Below are 21,703 nucleotides of genomic sequence, written 5' to 3'. Positions count from 1 at the left end.
TGCCTTCTCGCCCTCTGGCGATATCCGATATTGTGGGAGTTTTGGGAGTGTTGCGTCTGGTCGGACAGTAATGTGCACTGGGTCAATTAACATACGCCCTACGTCCGAATCCGCTTTGGCCCACAGATACGGAGGTAGGGTGTCAAGCAGGGACGCGTCGACGTCGGTGATGGAAAACATGTGTCGGGGGGAACAATGTTTAAGCAGAACGGGGTTGTCGTAAAGAAACACTCGAACTCCATCTTGAGAACACCTAATCGTCGCTCGGAAGTGTTTCAGTAAGTCAAGTCCCATAATGGCGTCAGGGCTATTGGAGGAAAGCAAGAACGTGGTGTCGGTGGTGTTGTTTTCTACGTCAAAGAGAATCGGGGCAGACAAAGGGTTGGTGGAGGGCGTTCCATCGAAACCTGTCGATGTTATGAGTGAGCCAGACAAGGGTGCCCTTGGAATCAGTCGTTTAGATAACGCACTACGTGTTGCGCCAGTGTCTACCAGAAATGGAGACTTGGTACCCAGGACCTTAGCAGTGACATAAGGGCCCTGCTGGTCAACATAGAGCTCGACTGGATCCCTCCCTCGCCCTGGGCTGTCCTATGCAAAGGTGTGAGTGTCGTCATAGTCAGATTGTTGATATTGGTTCTGTCTGGGTCGATCGAACGTATTCGGTCTGCTTGATCTGTCATTAGTCGCGTCATTTGGGGGCCCTCGTTGTGGTCCCTTAGGTCTCGGTCCGTTTGCTACATCCCTGGGGTCTCTGTTCCTGATCATTTCCAGGAGAACTGGGCACTGGGATTTCCAATGGCCAGTCCCTTTGCAGAAAGCGCACTGGTCATCTCTAAGGTCTGTGCGTCCACTGTAGGGAGTCAGAGTGCGGTCCTGGGGAAATGCAGTCTTAGGGACGTTTGTCTGGTAGTTTCCCCGGTATTGGTCTCGTCCTATAGTCACCCCTTGCAGTTTGGCAATCATCACCCTCTCTTTTAAGTCTTTCTTCTTTTTCTCTGTCGCCCTATCGTTTTCATTTTTCTGATGCTCATAATATTGGGCCATTTGGAGAATCGCTGTAGGTTTGGAGGCTGCCCAACTACTCTCGCTGGCCTGTAGTTTCTGGGAGATGTCCAATGATAGGCCCTTAACATAATTCTGGACAAACAGATGGTGTCCGGTTGCAGTGGTCATGTCCTGGCCGCTGTAATCGGAGAACACCGTTTCAAACCGGGAGAAGTATTCCGATACATCCTCCTGGGGTTTTTGGCGACAGGCTGTTACTATCGACCAGTCCACTTTCTTTTCTGGGATTAGGGTTTTTAATTTCTCTACAATTTTATCTGGGAGGTCTAGAATGGATTTCAACGGCTTTTGTCCTGGTCCCCGTTGTTTGTCCAAGTCACCGAGTTGTGACCAGGTATGTCCGAACAGCTCAAGGTGGTCGACTTTCCGGATTTGCTTCCACACATCAGCTGGTAGACATAACCCGAAGAACAAGTCGATGTCAGCCAGGGTCATGATAGTTGAACCCAGGGCTGTACCCAATTCAGTATAGAAGGCAGTGGGGTTTTTACGTAGGTCGGGTAGAGATTTCCGGAATGTCAGTATCTCTTGCCGGTCCCATGGCTGGTAGACCCAGTTGTATACTACCCTTCCCTTTGCATCTTGGTTGTTTGCATCATCGTGAGTCCCTGTACCTCGAGGGGGAACCCAGTAAGGGGCAGCCTCACGTATCGGCATCATGGTGTTAGATTGCTCGGTTGGTGGTTCGGTCACTACGGGGGCCGCGGATTTAGCTCCCGGCTTTCGTTCAGTGAGGTGGCGGAAAACCTCAAGCGTACGCGTAAGGAGGTCCGACACATCACACTCGCCCTCATCCCCGATATCGACCTTCCGGTACAGAGTCCTTAGGCTCTCGGGACCTTTGTCTCGATATCGGTCCTCGTATGCATTCAAGACATGATAACACAGTCGTACGGTAAAATGTCGTCTGTGACTCCCTGTATACGAGCTGAACATATCTGTGATGTACTCTTCATCATCCTTCCTTTCTACCAGTGTCCTTGCTATTTTGTCGATCCCCGCTCGCTCATCTTTGTCTAGCCTGTTTGTTCTTGCAAGGCCAGCCCCTCGAGTCTCATGCTCGTTTAACGTTGTTGTTGATGCGGGTTTTAATACAAGGGGTTCGGCTGGCACAGAGGCCATTGGGGCCGACGCTGTGGCGGTACCTTCGTTTGTACCTGGGGGTGGCGCGTGCTGCGCCAAGGGTTGAGAAGGGGCATATGGAGGGGGCATGTAGATGATAGGGGGACCTAACAGCAGGTCCTCATTGGCTTGTCGTTTCGGGGGTAAATCAGGGTAGAGCATGGAGGGGGTTCTAACCGGACACTGGCTTGGCGTTTCCCTTTCTAGTTTCTGTTTAGCTTTCTCTCTTTCCTCTATCTCCTTTTTTAGTTTCTGAGCAGCTAGGTGGGCTGCTTTTTGCAGCTCTTTTTCCAACCTACTCTCAGTTTTCTTTTTACGCTGTTCAGTTTCTTTTCGCCACATGCCGAAGCTATCAAGCATAGTAGGTGTTGTCTTGTTTTTACCTAGGGCAGTTTCTAGCGTTTTTATTTTATCATCATCGAAGGATCCTATCAGGGGCCATTGACTTTCTTGACCCTGTTTTGTATATTTATGCCATAGTTTACTATAGGCAATAGCGGTCAATCCATGCTTCATGAACATGTCCTTATTAGGGGTGCCTTCCAGTGGGGCTGGATGGTCCATCTCTAATAAGCGGTCCGGGCTAAACAGGCTACTAATCAGTGGGGAGAAGACAGACATGACGGCTCGTAACGAGGGACTAAAAAGTCAGCACTGCCTATCTTATCACTAGGTGCAAAGACTAGACAGAATATTTCTATTCTACGTTGTTTGCAGGCAGTGAATACCTCATGGATCACAATAACCAAAGACCAACAAATAACAATGGGGAGAATGAGTAGGTCCGCAAAGATCTGCGTTACCTACCTTTTTCACTATCTGCAAAAAGGGTGGTCTCTTCCCTGTTTGCAGACAGGGAATCTCCAGGAAACAATAATTTTGCGAACAACAGTTCAGTTTCAAGCAATTATAGGGTGGGGGAGAAAAAAATAAGCACGGCTGCTACCCTACCTATCCTCCACTGCTTGCAAAGAGAGAGACCTTTGTTTCTCCGTTTGCAGACAGTGAATCCCTCATAGATCAAGATAACAAAAGACCGATAAATAACAATGGGGAGAATGAGTAGGTCCGCAAAGATCTGCGTTACCTACCTTTTTCACTATCTGCAAAAAGGGTGGTCTCTTCCCTGTTTGCAGACAGGGAATCTCCAGGAAACAATAGTTTGTGAACAACAGCTCAGTTTCAGGTGATTATTGAGTGGGGGAGAAAAATAAGCACGGTTGTCTGCCCTACCTATCCTCCACTGCTTGCAAAGAGAGAGCCTGTTGTTTCTCCGTTTGCAGACAGTGAATCTCCAAATAAACAAAAAGAGCAATACTAGTATTTAACAAACAAGCAATCAAGCAATTTTTTCGCAATTTGTCGTGGTAACACGACCTTACCCGGACCGCATGGACAGTTTCCTGACTTCCGAATCCAGCGCCCGATCGTCCTCTCTTCTTCGTTATCCTCGCGGCACTCCTGATGGTTCCCAGTCAGGACCGTAGATCACTCGAGAGAGGTCTGTTCGGAACCAGTGAAGTTCGGATGATCGGCTGTCAGACGAGGGTCTATCGGACAGACGCGTTCCCGATCGTTGCAGTCGTTCACTTTGTCGTCAGGACCTCTCCCACCGGATCCATGGGTCGCTGATGGGCCCCACGCTTGGGACGCCAATTGTGAACAACACAAACTGGGGGGGCACTACCAACCAGAATATAAGATCCTTAATTTTTGCCCGGCGATGTCGCCTCTTGAACCCACAAAGAAGTTAAACTATTGAAGAGGCAGGCGCTGGAGACTGGAAGGCAGGAAACAAGGTTGTTATTCGCTCCGGAGGAGAACACAACGAAAACGGACAGAAGGTATCGTTCTGAGGTGCTCTAACTGCATCCCTGAGGCCTGGCCTCTTATACACAAGTTTATCTCTTTATTACATGTAACACATTCTCGTTGATACTTTGATGTACGGAAAGACATCCTCAGAATCCCCCCTTCCCAGCCCGTTCCCATGCAAGGCTACAGTGGAAGTCCCCGCCCCGTTCACAACAGGTGATGATCATCGCGCAGCTGGGTATTCCGCCGATTCACGGAGTGTGCGGGTTTCGATCGGATCTCGTGGGATGGGGGGGGGGCTTTGATCATCTCGGGGGTCCTTTGAGGAGGGAAGCTTCCTATTGTATGGGGAGGGGCAAGAGGTTGGTATCGGCAGAGCTAGGTGTCGGCCTGGGAACGGGGAAGACAAACGGGCACACGGGGAAAAGGGGTTTGCATCAAAAGGGCCGGAGGTCATGACGGGGAAGCAGGGAGGTGTCGCGCTGGGAACAGGATGAGGGCCTGGGGCAGAGCAGCGCCGAAGAGGGGTTTATGACTCAAGGCAGGTGCAAGCAGGGGGGTTGCCAGCGAAGTTAGGAGAGAGAGAGAGAGACGCGCTGGCTCTCGGCGAGAGCAGGGAAGCCATGGTGTCCAAAATGGCGGCTGTTTTACGCGCACAAAAGGTTTAAGGAGAGCAAGAGGGCGCCGATAATGTTGACGGTTTTCAGCCTAACTTTTAACACTCCTAGCCATAGCGCATCGTTAAACAGATCTAACTTGGCAGCCATGCACCACTGCAGTGTTGGTGCTACGACACGTTTATTGCACATACACGTCTTGGACCTACATACGCACCACTTTATTCATGCAGCACATTGCCCGAGTGAAAGAATACACTGCTGTTGCAAACCTGCTGCCCAGCCACCCTAGAATCTGTCGCATTAGGCACATTGGTCCTAACTATGAACAAAAACACTTGGCCTTAACGCACTGTAGCAACAGTGCGCTAAGGCCAAGTGGTTTCACTTGCTTCTGTTCATAGTTTGCCCAACACAAAGGGACATTGTGTTAGCCCAGGCAGCAAGCTTGGTTATAAAGAGTATAGAGTTGATACGCTTGAAATAAGAAAAGGTGTGCCCCACCCCCCCATTAATTTAATAGTTATACATTGGTCCTAACTTACACATGGGATTGTGTGAGGCATCTTGAATTTTGAACAGTCCAACTTAGAGAGAAGAACAGCAAATGGGAAAATTTAGAAACCCCCATGCCTATATGGACACAATTCTGAACCTTTCATGCTGTGAGGCCATTATTTAAATACCTGAATATTCATCTCTTTTTCCCAGCCTGTTGTTCCCAGGTGAAATATCGATGTAACTAGACTTATTCGCCTAGATTCAAGAAAATTATACTTTAAAGCCCTTTTTACGTTTGGGAAATCTTAAAACTATGAAGCACTGACTGCGTGGTTCCCTAACTGCCTCACAGGGGTCTTACATTTGCTCAGGGGAGCGCCGTGGCTGGAAAAAGTAAATGTTACAATTTTTAATACCTAGTGAAATCACTCAACAAGTGTTTGCTTTTTCTTATTGTATTAAAAATATAATACAAACATCTGTTATTCAGCGCCAAGATATCCGTAGTGGTGAACGTGCACTTTACAAATACATGTTATGTTACCTCGTTGCAGCTGCAGGACGTGGATCCGAACTCCTGGTCTCAGAACAGAGATGACTAGATTTACCAATCCAGGAGCTACTCTCATGAAGCACCAGAATTGGAAGGCGCAGACAAGTCAGTGCTCTTTTTGAGAACGAGACCTGTGTCTTTGCTCCATCTGCCCGTCTAACACTGCTCAGATTGGAGAGGACTCTCTGGTCGAGTTAAACAGACCGTACCTGCGCTGTTTAAAGCGCAGTCGTCTAAAGCCAAGTCATCTATTAGTGCTCCCGCCATGGTCAGGGCTTCTGGCTCATCAAAATCTTCACCTCCCACCTCAGCTGGAAGTGCGGTGTTGACTGCCTGTGTAAGCGGGGGGCTCCTTCTGCTCCTACGCCTCCGCCAGTAAGTGTATCAACACTTCGGGATGCAGAGCCTCTATCTCTGTTTGTGAAAAGCCAGTCCAAGATTCCGGTTGTGTTGTGTCTGCCTCACCACAAAGATCAGAAATTGACTCTATTGTCATCCAGCAAACCAGTTGTATGCTGGGTAATTTAGTCCCTTTAGTTGGAATACAGGAGCTAGAGGGCGCGGTGGCATGTAAAACCGTAATCTCAAGTGGTCAAAAGGAAGACTTAGATTCTAATAGGGAGGACGACCCAGCAGACACATTTTTCTCCCTATCTGATGTTTCTAACTCTTCAGAAGAGGATGTTCAGGAAAAGGATTGGGCCGGTGATGGCAGTGATACTAGCAGTTTTCACTGGGACGGCAATGTCGATCAATCTCAGCTAAGTTCAGAGACTGTCAAAAATTTGGGAGCAATCTCGGCTTGCCCTGCCCTGAACGAGGTGACCACGGGAGTTATGTCTTGGGATTATTCGTATTCATCAGGCCTGGGAGATAAAGACGACACAAGGGTGGTGCAGTGCCTGGCAGCAATGTTACAGCCTTCGCTTCCCCGAAGAAATCACGCTTTCTACCATTTATCAGGTGATGATGGCACATAGAGAGGAGTCAAGGGCTGAAAGTTCCCGTACACAAGGGGCCTGTAGGAAACTACGAAACTCCACCGCAGGATCGCAAAGACTTGCTCAGACTTCTCCTCCAGAATTACAGAAGCTGAAACTAGGTTCTACCAACTTGAAGACGACTTAGCTGCGCAGCAATCTAGGGTGGAAAATATACAATCGATCAGAGACGACACAGTGTTCAGACTGACTGACTTGGAGAACCGGGCTAGGCGCAACAACTTGAGAATTCTGGGTATTCCTGAGGGTCAAGAAGGTGCTAACATTCACCAATTTGTTATTGAGCTATTTGAGGAAGCCTTCCCGGATCTCCCTCAATGGGATTGGAAGACTCAAATCCAGAGGGAGCATCGCTTTCCATTCAACCAACGTAGCTCAGGTGCTCAATCTGATAATCATCGTCGCGCCATCTTGATCTCCCTGAATAACGTTTTGGCCCGGGAATCCCTGTACGATTTGGCCAGGCCCAACCGCAAAAGGGCCGGGAAAGGCCACAATTTTTTGTGCGGCCTGACTTCTGTTAGAAGACAGTCGTACTGCGTTGGCACCTCAGGCAATTGATCCCGGAATTCCAGGCGAAGGGGGCTCAGGTCTTTCTCTTGTGCCCTTCCAAATTAAAGGTGATTTTTAAAGGGCAAACTCACTTTTTTCAATCCGAGGTTCAGGCTAAAGAGTATCTACTCACTATGAAGACAGGATAAAAAGCCACTGATTGAATTCTAAGGACCCCTTGGTCTATGGGTTGCTGAACATCTATATCTCTGGGATCTGATTGACTTTGTTCTAATGGACTCTGCAATACATTTTTGGTCCCCCATTTTCTCCTTTCTGTTCTCCGGCAGACCTGGGCTTTCCCTGCTTCCCAGGCTTACATCTTATCTGCTTTTCTCTCTCTATAGAGTGGTTCTTTATTGTTTCTGTAAGACATTCTTTGAGTACACTTAGGGTGCAGTGGTGACAGAGTGGGGGTCTTCAGCTCAGCATCACCAGGGATCGTTGGTCCCCATGCCTTTGATGTTGGGGGTAGGTAGGGTGGGGTTCAGGGGGGAAGGGGTCAAGGGGAGGGGGTGGGGCAAGGGGTGTTTGGTGGTGGGGGTTCAAATGACTCTTTCACAAGACAGTTATGGCAATCAATGCAACATTTTCTTAAAGCATTTGTTGGTTAATTTCATCTTAGGCGCCACCTTAATTAGTGACATAGGACTGATGGGCGTGGGCTGTATCTGGTTGGTTTGGACTGTTTTTAAGGATGATGGGTAGGCATAACTTTATTTGAATCTGTTCTTTAAACTGCTGTGGATTAAATTATAGAAGAAAGAGGGGCGTTTTAGCTAAACTTGTCAGGCATCTGGATATAGATTTATTATGCTTGCAGGAGACACATTTCCCTTGGAACAACCGTGCCTGGCTGCGGGAAGTGGGTCTTGATCTGATTGCTTGTTCCCGGCAAGTTACTACTACCAGGGGTGTAGCCATAATGGCCAGGCAAGGTATATGTGTCATTAAGCAAGTAAGGTGGATAATTTTGGTCGGTGGGCTCTTGCTGACATATTGATTAGGGGATCTCCATACACCGTCTGCTCTTTGTACGGTACCAATCTGGATGACCCTTCTATCTTGAATTTCTTGAGCATTGAATTCGCTCAGTGGTCCTTTCCCAAAGTTTTGTGCGGTGATTTCAACATTCATTTGAACTCTAACTTTGACCTATATAGCAATGCTCCGTACCTTGGGAGGAAAGGCAAGACATTCAAGGCTGTTTGTGGGCTTAGCCAGGAACACGCCTTGGTTGATGTCTGGCAGAAGTTGCGTCAGTCTGAGCCTGGTTACACCTTTTACTCGGCCCCCCACAGCAAATTTGTTCGCTTAGATTATTTTTTTGTTTCAGATTCGATTCTTGAAGGTGGTATTTGTGAGATACACCCCAGAGTAATCTTGGATCATAATCCACTGATTTTGCAACTTTTGTCTAGGGGTATAAAACCACCCATGACAACCTGGACATTTGAGCAAAAATTATTGCTCGACCAAGAGTATTGTAGTCACATGACAAATTGGATAATAGATTTCTTTCAGAGAAATAATGGGTCAGCCCCCGAGTTAATTGTTTGGGACGCCTTCAAGGCAGCAGTGAACGGGGAAGACTCACAGTTTCTTGCTTTATCTTCAGAAGGTGATTAAAGAGAGGGTAAATTGTTGGAGTAACCAGCTGCAAGAAGTAAAGGAAGAAATTATTAGAGTAATTGCTGATCAGGCAAAAAGAGAGGAATGTCTACCGCAGATAGCTATTTGCAGAAATAGAATATATCAACACTTTGGGGAGGAGCTTGCTGTTAAGTTTATTCAGCATAAAACAGACATTTATGAGTATGGTGAGAATACTGGCAGACTGTTGGCCAAAAGACTACAGCATAAGGGTGATTTAAATTGCATATGTCGCATCAAAGATAGAAAAGATCAGATTCAGGATCAACCGGACAAAGTGCTTGAAATCTTTCAAGAATTCTATAAGTCACTTTATTCCTTAGACGAGGATGATGAAGCTGCTTCGGGGGAGGAATTTTTGTGTGATTATTTAACATCGAAGGTGACACCGGAACAGTCGGGTGTGCTCTCCTCCACGATCTCTAGGGAAGAGCTGGAACTAGCGCTAGCTTCACTGGCAGCGGGGAAGGCGGCTAGCCCCGACTCATTGCCCCTCAAATTTTATCGAACATTCAGGCATATTTTACTCGGGGAGCTCGAATTCTTGTTTGCACTTGCTCAGAATGGCCGGACCCCCAATTCATGGCATAAGACTACTATTGTAGTCTTTAGAAAGAAGGACAAACCAGAGCTCAGCCCTTCTTCCTATCACCCAATTTCTCTAATCTGTGCTGATAGTAAAATATATGCCAAAATCATTGCACTCAGGCTAGGTAGGGTTATTGCTCCCCTGGTCTCCATTCGCCAGCATGGCTTTATATCTGTCCGGGACACTTCAGATCATATCAGGCGGGCAGTAGCATTATTTGATTGGGCTCAGGTTAGTAAACAACCCTTGGCAATGATCCTGTTGGATGCCGAAAAGGTGTTTGACAGGGTCTCCTGGGGCTTCCTATGGCAGATATTTAAAATGAAGGGATTTCCACAGGAGTTTATTAAGGCCATACAAGCCTTATATATTTCCCCAGAGGCCTCAGTCCGTATCTCTGGTCAAGAGTCACGCCCCCTCTCTATTAGCAGAGGAACTCGACAAGGGTGCCCGTGTTCTCCGCTTTTATTTTCAATTTATATTGATCCCTTCTTGAATAAATTAGACAATAACCTAAGGATTAAGGCGGCTATGGTCAATGGTGTGGCTCACAAAACACTGGCATATGCTGACGATGTCGCCATTTTTATGAAGGATGTGTGTTCTGCTCTCCTGGCAGTCTATGATTTAGCTAAACAATTTGGTGCCGTTTCTGGCTATCGGCTTAATGCTGATAAAACACAAGTTATACATTCAGATTTCTCAAAACCGATAGGGATCCTAATAATTTCAGTCGCAACCTATCTTGGGGTGAAGATCACTCCGTCAGTGGCGGAGATACCAGAAATTAATATGTTGCCAATTATTAAAGAGGTAAATCAATCGCTGGAGAGACTAGATCATCTCCACCTCTCACTCCATGATCGTTCCAATGTCATAAAAATGTCAATACTCCCAACATTTTTATATCTATTTTGGACTATCCCTATTGAATTCCCAATGCACTGTATTTCCAGCGCTGAAAGGGCTTGCTCAAGATTTCTAAGGGGTTATCATAAAGCCAGAAGAGTATCTAAGTGGTTAATACTTCCTAGATCAAGGGGTGGTTGGGGGTTACCCTCCTTGATGTTATACCATTGGGCCGCACTGGTACAGCATATGGGGTTGTTATTATCAGGAAGGAAGGCTGTGGTGCCGGAATTTGCCAGACCTTCAATCTTTGAGATACTTCTTGGGAAAGACGCTTGTAATTGCCTGGTTAGAAACATTGAACCGGGTTATTATAAGAAAGTCAAATTTAAGGTTATACAATCCGCTTATTCGGTTTGGAAAAAAAAATGTCGACGATCTGGCATTCCAACTATCAATGCATATACTCCCCTGGTGCCTTATGGTCTTCTGCCCTCGATCTTTCAGGATTCTATCACCTTTAGTTGGGGCATTCTAGAGATCAATGCTTTGGGTGATTTTTCGGGGGGGGGGGGGGCAATTTGCTTCTTTCGCTGACCTTCAAGATAAATATGGGCTTCCTAGCAGACATTTTTTCAAATATCTACAAATCAGGAGCCATCTCCTGAAGCTTGTAACTGCAGGAGCAGATACGTTTGTGGGAATCCCTTTGGTGGAGCTTATTGAGAAGAGATCCAGGATCGGGTTAATATACCAAACACTCATCTCTGATGTGCCTGATGATTTAATTATTCAAAATGATAAGTGGGATAGGAAATTGGGACAAGAAGGGACTGACCTGGCAGCCTCTCTGGAGCTGGCTGGCCAGATGCTAATCACCGGTAGTTTAAGATCCCAACACTACATGGCAGCCTTTGATCTATATTATACTCCTGGGGAAATTTCTAAATGGTCTAATAACCGAGGGAATTTGTGTAGCAGATGTGGAACCTTGGCTGCTGACACAATTCACATGTTTTTTCCTGTCCTAAACTGACCAAATATATCGAAGATATTGAGTTGTTTCTTGCTCAGATCACTGGCAAAGCTCTGATTTTAACTCCTGCCTTAGTGATCTTGGGGGTTGACCAATCACAAAATTTGGTTTTGCGTAGTAAACCCGAACAAGGTTTTATGTTCATTGCTATGTCTGTCTGTAGAGCATGTATTACTTTACAATGGATCAGTCCTGACTCCCCCACTTTTATTAATTGGAGGGCCCGGTTGCTGGCAATGTATAATATGGAGTTAGCAGTGTATTGTTTAAAAGGACGTAGAAGACAGGAAGCGGCAAAAAAATCTTGGCTCCGGTCACGGACTGGATAGGATGAATTCTCTCTGGTCTCCTATTCTTGTGTTTTCTTCTTTTTTTTCCTCTTTTTATGTTACCTCCTTCATTATTTGCTTTGTCTTATTGCATGTGCCTTTATCTGCGACTATTCTGTGTTAAATGTGTGTAAAACTTTAATTACTGATTGCCATAACTTATGTTTGTAAGATGCATTAAAAAAACTTTTCTTTTAAATTAAAAAAAAAGCCGGAAAAAGGCGACACTTCAAGTGCACAAACGCACATTGAGGAATAAAATACATTTAGGTATAAAATCATTTGGTGCACAAAAAGGAGTGCAGTGGCAATTTCAGGAATAAAAACACATTCAGGATTGGAAAAAATCTATGTTACGTTGAACAAATATATTAAGGTGAAACATAACCCTTTGTGCAAAGTCATAAGGGCGTGGTACCACATTTATTTGCAAAATCGCTCAGTTCAGAGAGAAAATTTGATACATTAGGAGGAAATGGTGTTCATCAGAATGGCATCAGATTTTTTTGACTGGGCATACCTGCGGTTGCTAGGGCCGGACTTTGCTCCGCTCTCACTCTTTGGCCGGGCTTGGCTCCGCCGAGCCCCTTCGTCGTTGCTGCACCTGCAGGCCGGGCATTGCTCCGCCTTCCATCTCGGCCGGGCTTGGCTCCGCCGAGCCCCTTCCAGCGTACTCCAATTCCCAGCTGCCCCACCTGCGGCAAGGACGCCGCCTCCATCATTGCGTCGCGCCAGGAGGCGCTTAAAGGGCTGACCGGGGCCGAGTGCCCCTTGTAGAAACTTTTGAATGGGCATACCTGCTGTTGCTAGGGCCGGGCTTTGCTCCGCTCTCACCCTTTGGCCGGGCTTGGCTCCGCCGAGCCCCTTCGTCGTTGCTGCACCTGCGGGCCGGGCATTGCTCCGCCTTCCATCTCGGCCGGGCTTGGCTCCGCCGAGCCCCTTCCAGCGGACTCCAATTCCCAGCTGCCCCACCTGCGGCAAGGACGCCGCCTCCATCATTGCGCCAGGAGGCGCTTAAAGGGCTGACCGGAACCTCGTCCCGCGGGACGCGCGCGGGAGCGCGCCGGGAGAAGCCCGGGACAAGGGCGGGGCGTCTGTGGCCGTCAGAGGCCTGAGGAGACTGGACTGGGCCATAGACTTTAGTTTTGCAGGGAAGGACCTTATTCATCGATTGTGAGTTCATATCCTAATACTTGGTGTGGGTAAAGAACGCTGCCTACTTCAGGGCTGTGCCGCTACATTAACACTTAGACTGTGCGTAGCAAATAAGTTAACCTGATGTCTAAAAACAACAGTGATAATATCGCTCCTGGGCGGGGTCCTATGGATAACTATCTGATTAAGAAGATCAATCAGATTAATATTGATAGAAGGGCTTCCCTAGGTCAGGGGAGTCCTAGAACGATACAGGAGGAGGCGTCCCTCTTAGTGGCGGATACACTCATGCCCAATAATCCTCCTATTGGTCTAAGGAAAGTCGTGACGGCTATTGCCCAGGTACATGTCGAGAGGCATGAAGATCGGCCAGATATCCCAATTGATGAAATAGAGCACGCCCCGTCACCCCTAAGATCGGTTAGAAAATATAAAAAAGCACAACGGAGACGAAGGGGGAAGCATTACCAAAAAAGAGTAGATATAGCGAATCCCAAAAGGGGTCTCTCCCTGGAGTTAATGTCTGGAAAACGATCCTCCCTGGGGCAAATAGGGATTGTGCTATCGCCAAACCCAACAAACCCAACTAACACCAGAGCAGATGATATTGGGTTAGTAATTACTGGAGATATAGAGGATAAAGGAGAAGTGTTGGAAAATCTTAGCACTGATGTCTCCTTGTTGAGCACATCCATCAGTTCCCGTGCATCTCTGCTGAGTTTGCATAATAGCAATGATGACGAAGGGCTATCAAATTCCCCTAGATTCTCTATTGCATCTCCTCTTAATACAAATTATATATCACCACCCAAGGTCAAAATTAAAAAAAGGGGGGGAGGTCCATTAAAGAGCCGGCATGCCAAGACACAAAAGAGGAGTTCAACCCCAACACACTCGGACGTGGTCGACTCATTGACTCCTTCCACGGTCCCCTTAATGACAATCCATTGTCTTATCAGTCAGGGTGGCCTGTTGGAAAAAATTGAAATCTTGGTAAAATCGTTAATGCAGCCTCTTTTAGAAAAGACTAGTATGATTAACACGCACCTAGATCTGATCGATAAAAAGGTAGAAAAAAATACACTTCTATTATCGGACTTGGCGAAGGGGCTGGTTAACAAAAACCCAAGTGTAATACCTGTAAAAACGATGTCAGTAACAAAACAAACCCCACCATGTCCCACTCCCTCTATAATATCTAACCAGTCAGGGAAAAAGCCCACTTGTCCTTCTCTGAAAAATGTACAGACACCCCCTTTGCTGACAAAAAAGCCTGCCTCTAAAACTCAAATTTCAAGTAAAGCAGGCGATCAAAGGGGAGATAACCTGATTTTAGAAGAAAGGGCAGAACCCTAGGAAAATAAGGCTACTAAGAATAATGGGACAGGGAACTTGCATAATACAAACTGGCAAGCACATAGAATAGTAGACTTACCGCCAGAAGCTGCCCCTTTTGCGATTGTTATGGCGGGCGTCCCTGAGCTCCCTTTAGGCACTAGAGAAGATCACCGAGCCTTAAGAAATAAAGTCATTTATTGGCTACGTAACAACAGACCCTTGCCTGCCCACATTAATGGGGACATTTTATATGTTAGGCGTTCAACCTGGGTGGGCTCACGACCTAAGGATAAGAAAGGGGATGTAATCATCGTAAACTTTAAAGACCATAGAGCTGTCAGGCATATCAGGGATTGGTTTGATTCCAGAAGTAGTGATTCTATATCTACTCATTACCTCAGCTACTTCTACCCATATTTTCCAGGCCAACACTCTAAAAACAGGGATGTAGAAAGGCAGCCAGTAAATAGGCTTGGCTTTAACCATCATGGATATAGTCAGATTCCATTTTCCCAACCACAGAGATCATTCAATTTCCAACCTAGGCAGTTTTAATCACCAACCCAGGACCTAATTTTGGAAATAAGTACTTTTGGGACAATAGAGACATAGCTTTACCTGTTTATAATTTACCAACTCATAATCGGTTCGACACTTTCTCAGGCCTTGAATATGTTGATTGACACAAGAAGGATACTCACCATATTGAAATACTGGGACTAAGGGAGTATACTGATGAACCCAAGGGAAATGTAAAAGATCAGAAGCTATGGGAGGGAAATGAGGACATCATGCAAGCAGAAACTGTCCCAATAGTGACTCACTGTGATATTGAAGAGGATTGTTGCAAGACCCTGAGTAACCTTGATTTAAAAGAGGGGGGTAACTGTGGAGGAGCTAGTGTCCCATTATATGAAAAGGTTTTGGGTAATGCCTCCTCGGGTGATTTTGTAATTAATGAGAATAGGAAATCGTGCTCACTTCTATTTTGGAATGTGGCAGGATTAAGGCAGAAAATTAAAAATCCATCCTGGGAATCTGTTATAAATGGTCGCGATATCCTGGCCCTCCAAGAAACCTGGTCTACTGATCCAGTGTATATAAACGGCTATAGAAGCCTCTTTACCCCGGCCATGGGGAGGCAATATGGGAGAGCAAAGGGAGGCCTAATTACGTTTCTCTGAAACCAACTCAAGTACGAGTAGGTTTGTTTTACGCCTAAATCTAATTACTATCAAGTAATAACCTTAAGCACCAAGAAGAAATGTAATGTTGTTGGTATAAACTTTTATAATAATATCCCGAAAAATGAAATTCCCAGCACTTTAAAACTGCTGAGGGAGGATATTCAACATGAAATAGATAAAAACGACAGGGAATCAATAATCTTATGGGGGGGGGGGATTTTAACTGTCCACTCTGTACAAAGGGTAAACAGGGTATTTGTGGGCTAATGTTAGAGCAGGAGATCAATCTAACACATTTTGACCACTCCCTGACCGGGGATTTACTTAATGAAATATTGTTCATGTACGACATGGGATATGCGAATGAAACAGCCCAAAATCCTACTCCCTTTGGGCCCACATTTATTGGTAGAACAGCATCAACCACTATTGACTTCATCATTTCCTCAAATAGTTATAGTCATTAGATTAATGGGACAATGATGATGGAGTTACCATTAAGTGACCACCTGCCTCAAATATTGGAGGTTGAAAACCCATTTTTTGAACATCAGGAAGATGTGTTCCCCACACGTATAGTCTCTGATGTGGCTCTTGGGAGACAGAATGGGTATACTCTAAAATGGGGTAAGGTCGTCCCAGAAATGTTCCTAGGTAAACTGTTGAATGTCTGTGCGGACAGCTTCGCGATTTGCTTGGGAGAGAAGTCTAATAGTGAGCAGATAATAGAGCACTTTAATAAAATCGCCTTCACAATTAAAAACAGTCTATGGGTGGAGGTAAAGAACTGGGCAAAGAGCAATAAAAGTTGGTTCGATAACGCATGTACAAGGGCATTGACTGATTTGAAACACGCTATTCATAGGACACCCCGAGACCCTTTAGTAATAAGAGGTTTTAGGAAAATATATAATGAGGCTTTAAAAAATAGGAAAAATGCTATAAAAAAGGAGGCCCTTGAAGCATTATGCGACGCATCACAGTCCAAGGATGCTTCTGCATTTTGGAGGGCCGTAAATACCACTTTCCTCTATGATAATCTCAAGGAGCGCCTGGAGATAGCAATTTCGGAGGAGGATTGGGTGGACCATTTTTCAAACCTGTATAGGTCTCAAGATAAAAGCCATATTATAGATCCCATTACTATGGGTAACAGAGGAGGAGTAGGGGCTGAAAAACTGGTGATAACTCTGGAGGAAGTTATGATGGGTTTGAAAGCAACGTAGGGCGGCAAGGCCGCAGGTCCTGACGGGATCCCAGCGGATCTGTACAAAGCAAATATTGAGATCGGGGCCCCATGCTGGTGCAACTCTTTAATGCGGCGCTAGCAAGGGGTTTAAATCCGTCTCGGTTTACCTCGGCCATTGTGCCGATATACAAGAAGGGAGATAGACAAAATTGTGTCTGTTACAGACCAATCTCCCTTCTTGACTCATCTATAAAAATCCTTGGGAGAATCATCTTGGCGAGACTCCAAAGCTGGGCGGAGGAGAATGAGATCATGAGTGACCTACAGTATGGATTCCAGAAGGGCATTGGAACTGTTGAACAATGTCTTAATTTAATGATTGTTCAACAAAAGTATACTAGGGTAAAAGGTGAACGTCTGTACCTTACGTTTGTCGACCTTACGTCGGCGTTCGACTGTGTTTCACATGTTAAATTATGGGCAATCTTGAAAGGGATGGGCGTGGAAGATTCCATCATTTGCTTTCTGAGAGATTTATACTCAGGAGCCACAGCATCAGTTCGTTATGGTAGGGGGGGCGAATGTACCAGAAAATTCAGCGTGGGACGCGGAGTACGCCAGGGGTGTGTCCTGGCCCCATTCTTATTTCTGGTTTACATAAATGGACTTGAGCCTCGTCTGCTGCAGGAGTGCAGGGATATGCCCAAGGTTGGTAAGAGATCTATCCCTGCACTCCTGTATGCGGATGATGCAGTCCTAATGGCACGTACTCCCCTGGCCCTTCAAAACTCGATAATATCATTCGAGAAGTTCATGTCGAGTTTAGATCTAAAAATCAATTGCAGTAAAACCTTCTCCATGAACTGTGGCACAAGAGCCGGAAAGCAGATGAAAAGAATGTTTATAAACAATGTTCCCTTGGAAAACACCTCTGCTTTCCCCTACCTTGGTATTTTGTTCCATGAATCTGGGGTTTGGACAAGTGCTGTAAAGGCCAGAACTCTTCTGTTTTTAAAAACAATCATGGCCTTAAATAATTTTATAAAGAAGTTGGGCAAAAAACCAATACGAGAAATCTTAACTATATATAATGCCACGTGTACATCGGTAGCGACCTACATCTGCCATACTGAACTTGGACAACCTCATATCTCAGATATAATTAGAACACAACCCATCCTCTTGTGGCATAGGGTATGGACAATAAATGAATGTGTCATGAATCGGGCTATCTTACAGGATGCATTAAAACTGGAAAATGTGGGTAGATTTGAGTGGCTCGACTACGTAAAACGTTTCCTAATTAAAATTGGTTGCCAACAATATTATGATGACCCACTTTCAATGTGCAATATATCCAGAAAAGTGTTGAAAAAACTGTGTATGGAATACCTTGAGGGAAAGAGAAGGCGAGATGAAATGAATAAAAAAAACAGTTACCTCGCATCTCTTGTTATTAACTGGTGAGAAAGTACAGCCATATTTAACTCTCCCGATGTCTAATTATGATAGATTTCTCTTGACCCGTTTTAGACTAAATATTGTTTTTAGACTCTTGTCCTTCCCAGAAATGAACTCATGGTTGCGAAATTTGCCTATTTGCCCTTGTGATGATTCCTCGTCCCAATCTGACATCCATATTTTATTTTTTTGTAAATTTTATATTGTACCACGCAGGAAATTTATTATCCCATTCCTCAAAGAAATTAATTTAAATAGATGTCGCCCAGCTTTTTTAGAATTACAGAGAATGGACACTGTTTTAACTGTTGTTGTAGTGTTAAGCTTTTTTAAATATGTTTTTAAATTACGGAAAATAATTGGTGTTGACAAAATATAATAGATTTGTCACTTTTTAATCTTCCCTGTGTAAATCGTAAATTCATGCTGCTGCTTTTATGGTTATTGCCTTTTAACCGAATAAAGTACTTTTTGAACTTTGAACTTTGACAGCACATCGGGTGAAGAATATCCGCAAGTGCAATATACATAAAGAATAAACATATAAACATCACTTTAGGTGTAATTTCATTGTTGATGAAAAAATACTTTTAGGTACAATATCATCCATGCTGAAAAATAAGCAGCAATGTCGTATCAAATTTGGGAGCAAAACCAGATTTAGGCGCAAAATCATATTAAGATGCAAAATCACCTTTGGAGCCACGTCACGAGGAATGTAGAAACACATTTAGAGGCACAGATAACATTAGGTGCATAAACACCCTATATGAATAATAATAGCTTCTGCTGCAACCACAGGTGTGTGAAAACATCCATAAGAGCCCAAATGTGCTTCCATAGCTGTGAAAGGCCGCTTCACTTCACTATCAATACTGTGCACACGCAAGCACTTCAGCTAGAGGGCTACCACAACTGATGGAGCATTTTTAACAAATGATAAATTAATGCAATCAACCTGTAGAAATAACCTTCAGCCTGAAACAAAAAGCCACATTTTAAAAGGCAAATGGGAGCACTAGACTTCCATATCTGCAAGTGTTAAGTTAGAAAGGCTTCTGAATGCATTTTTTCTTTTCTTTTCCACTGACCTAAGATCAATAATGTGAGTATTGTGAAGACGTGAAAAGGCCAATAATACAAATATGTTGAGCTGAACATTACCTTATAGATTTCGACCTTCTCAAACAGACATTTTCATAGAATATAATAATATATTAAATTATGATGTTAATTTCTATGTAATGTTTTTTATGAATAAAATTCACAAGTTAGAATATGTAAGAAAGGCATGATTTCATTTGTGCAACAAGAGACCTAGCCATGAATTGTTTTGTCTTGTAGTGAGTAAGCAGTGGGAACCAAACCTGGACGTTTGCAATGTCAATAAAAATGTTTGTTTCGTTTCTCACAAAAAAAAAGGTTTGCTACTCATGATAGCTGTTTTGGTGAAGCAGTAACACTTATCAATCAAAAACTCTGTATTTCGGCCACCAGGGCCATTAAAGGTCTCCTCTCACCTCGATTTAAATAAAGATTATCATTTGATTTGATTATGAGTTTTATAAAGCACTCTAATGCCCGGTGACGTAAGAAGATATGCAGCATGGCGGTGATCAATATCTGACCTTGGAAATGTTATTTTCTGTAGAGCCACGTTAAAAAATATTCTAAAGATGAGAAGGGTAGGTGCTATCTTTAAATTTAGAGGAAGTTCATTCCAAAGGAGGGTGGAGTTTCTCACAAAGCCTTTACCACCCCAGGTGGTCAATGGATGCCGAGGTACAACAATTTTCCAAAGCTGGATCGCAGGGATCTGTTGTGAGTGTACCAACTAAACTTATTTTTAAAATACTCAGGACCAGTTCAGGCCAAGGTTTTATAATTATACAAAGTGATTTAAAAGCAGCTCGTTTTCTCACTGGGAGCCACCGAAATTCGTTCAATGCTCAGGCAGGAGATTGACATTTTGGCAGATTATGAAGCATTCTAGCTGCAGAAATGTGTACAGTTTGCAGCTTCTGCATGAGATTACCTTGTAAATTAAGATAACGACTGTCACAATAATCAATACGTGAGAGTACCAGTGCAGTGACTACTGCTCTCAGAGGGTCATAAGGATTCAGATGTCTGATTTTCTTCAAGGTTTTTGAGATGAAGAAGGAAGAACCTGGAATTTATTGGTTAATCTACTATCTTGCAGAACTCCTAAATTCTTTACTTTATTCTAGGGGGGGGTGGGACAAACCATATATTTTGGGGCCAACATGAAGGGGTACAAAAGCATGTATTGACCGAACAGCTGTAAGTGATTTAAGTAAGTAATTTATTTATTGTATAAGTTAATCAAAACCTTTACAATGTTCACTCAACAACATAATTCATAAAAAGATAGAACCACAGTTTCATCATGAATAGTTTCAAACATTAAAAGGCTACGGTACAATTTATATAAGCTACGCAACGTATTCCATTCTAGCTAATGTATGCAGTGCTTCTATGGAATATCAGTTCATTCAAAATGCATTTAGCAGTCCTTGATTTTCAGGTTTGACAGTCGCGTAAAGCACCTGGTGCATTGTGCATGAAGAAAGAGGCACCGTTGAATTTCATATATAATAAAATAACAAAAAATAATTTAAAAAAAATAATAATTTTATTACTTTTTTTGCGTAATGTGTCTGCCTCATCGTTTGAGTTATGGCGAAGTAAGTACAGAAATTCCATAAAATGCGTGATGCCCAGTGCTTGGAGAAAAATGTTTTTTTTTTTATCTCTTACTATGGAAGGCTGCCATGCCTTAAACAAGACTTTTTGCATTGTGCGTTTCCTGTTAGAGGGTGCTGGTTCCGGGAAGTGGCGAGCCCTCATTCAAGAAGCTGCTTATTATGTGCCAGATCTCTTCATTTTTAGGTCATGCGCATCGAGCTTGCGAGACTATGGGGGCTTATCCACTCTTATCCAACTTGCAAGGAATCGTGGCGATTCCTTGCAGTGCACGAGAAATTGAAGCTCAATGCGCATGCGCAATGAGCTTCAAAGCGCGTGCACAAGCCCCCAGCCGCCTGCATTGCCTGCTCTCTCTGTCACAGCCTCCCCCAGCTCCGCCTCCTCACTTTTTGATTGCACGGCCGTTAGGCCGTGCCTCCCCTACTCTACTCCCCCCTCCTTCTCCACTCCCCCTCACGAGTGTCACGACGCACCTCCGGATCCGCCCCCTCCCCATTTTCTCTGCCTGCCATGTCGCGTCGCATTTCTCCTCCCCCCTCCCCCCAGCCGCCTGCCTTGCCTACTCTCCCGCCCCCTCACTTCTTGATTGCACGGCCGCTAGGCCGTGCCTCCCCTACTCTCCTCCTCCTACTCTCCTCCCCCCTCCCCTTATCTGGCCTTCCCTCCGTCTGTTCCCTCTCCCCGCTCCGCCCCCTCCCCTGCCCGCAGTCTGTTCGAGACTGACATCGGCGGATGTTGCCGAATCTACCAGGCGAGTGCAGACACTAGTATACGACACTCTGGGCATTCTTCTAAAGTGTTGTGTAAGTATGTCCCGATACTATTTAATACAGTAAGGGACATAACATGATTGAACTTTTTAGCTATACACACGACCTTTCTTTGAGCTGTTGTTTCTAATAAACTGGCACTAACGGTGGCTCTACGTTTAAAGATATCTAGATGCACTGCTGGCGCA

The 21,703-nt window shown here is 44.8% G+C and overlaps 1 protein-coding gene across 1 annotated transcript in view; it reads right to left on the bottom strand.

Moving 5' to 3' along the window:
- CNGB1 (cyclic nucleotide gated channel subunit beta 1) overlaps positions 1 to 21,703 on the bottom strand; it is a 1,191,945-nt gene that overhangs the window by 807,388 nt on the left and 362,854 nt on the right. The window contains 1 exon segment of the mRNA XM_078668834.1: positions 8,827 to 8,886. Coding sequence (XP_078524960.1) covers positions 8,827 to 8,886 — 60 coding nt within the window.

Source organism: Lissotriton helveticus, chromosome 12 (assembly GCF_964261635.1).
Source record: "Lissotriton helveticus chromosome 12, aLisHel1.1, whole genome shotgun sequence".
Lineage (NCBI taxonomy): Eukaryota > Metazoa > Chordata > Amphibia > Caudata > Salamandridae > Lissotriton > Lissotriton helveticus.
The sequence above is the reverse complement of the archived record's forward strand: the minus strand, read 5'-3'. Positions and strand labels throughout refer to the sequence as shown.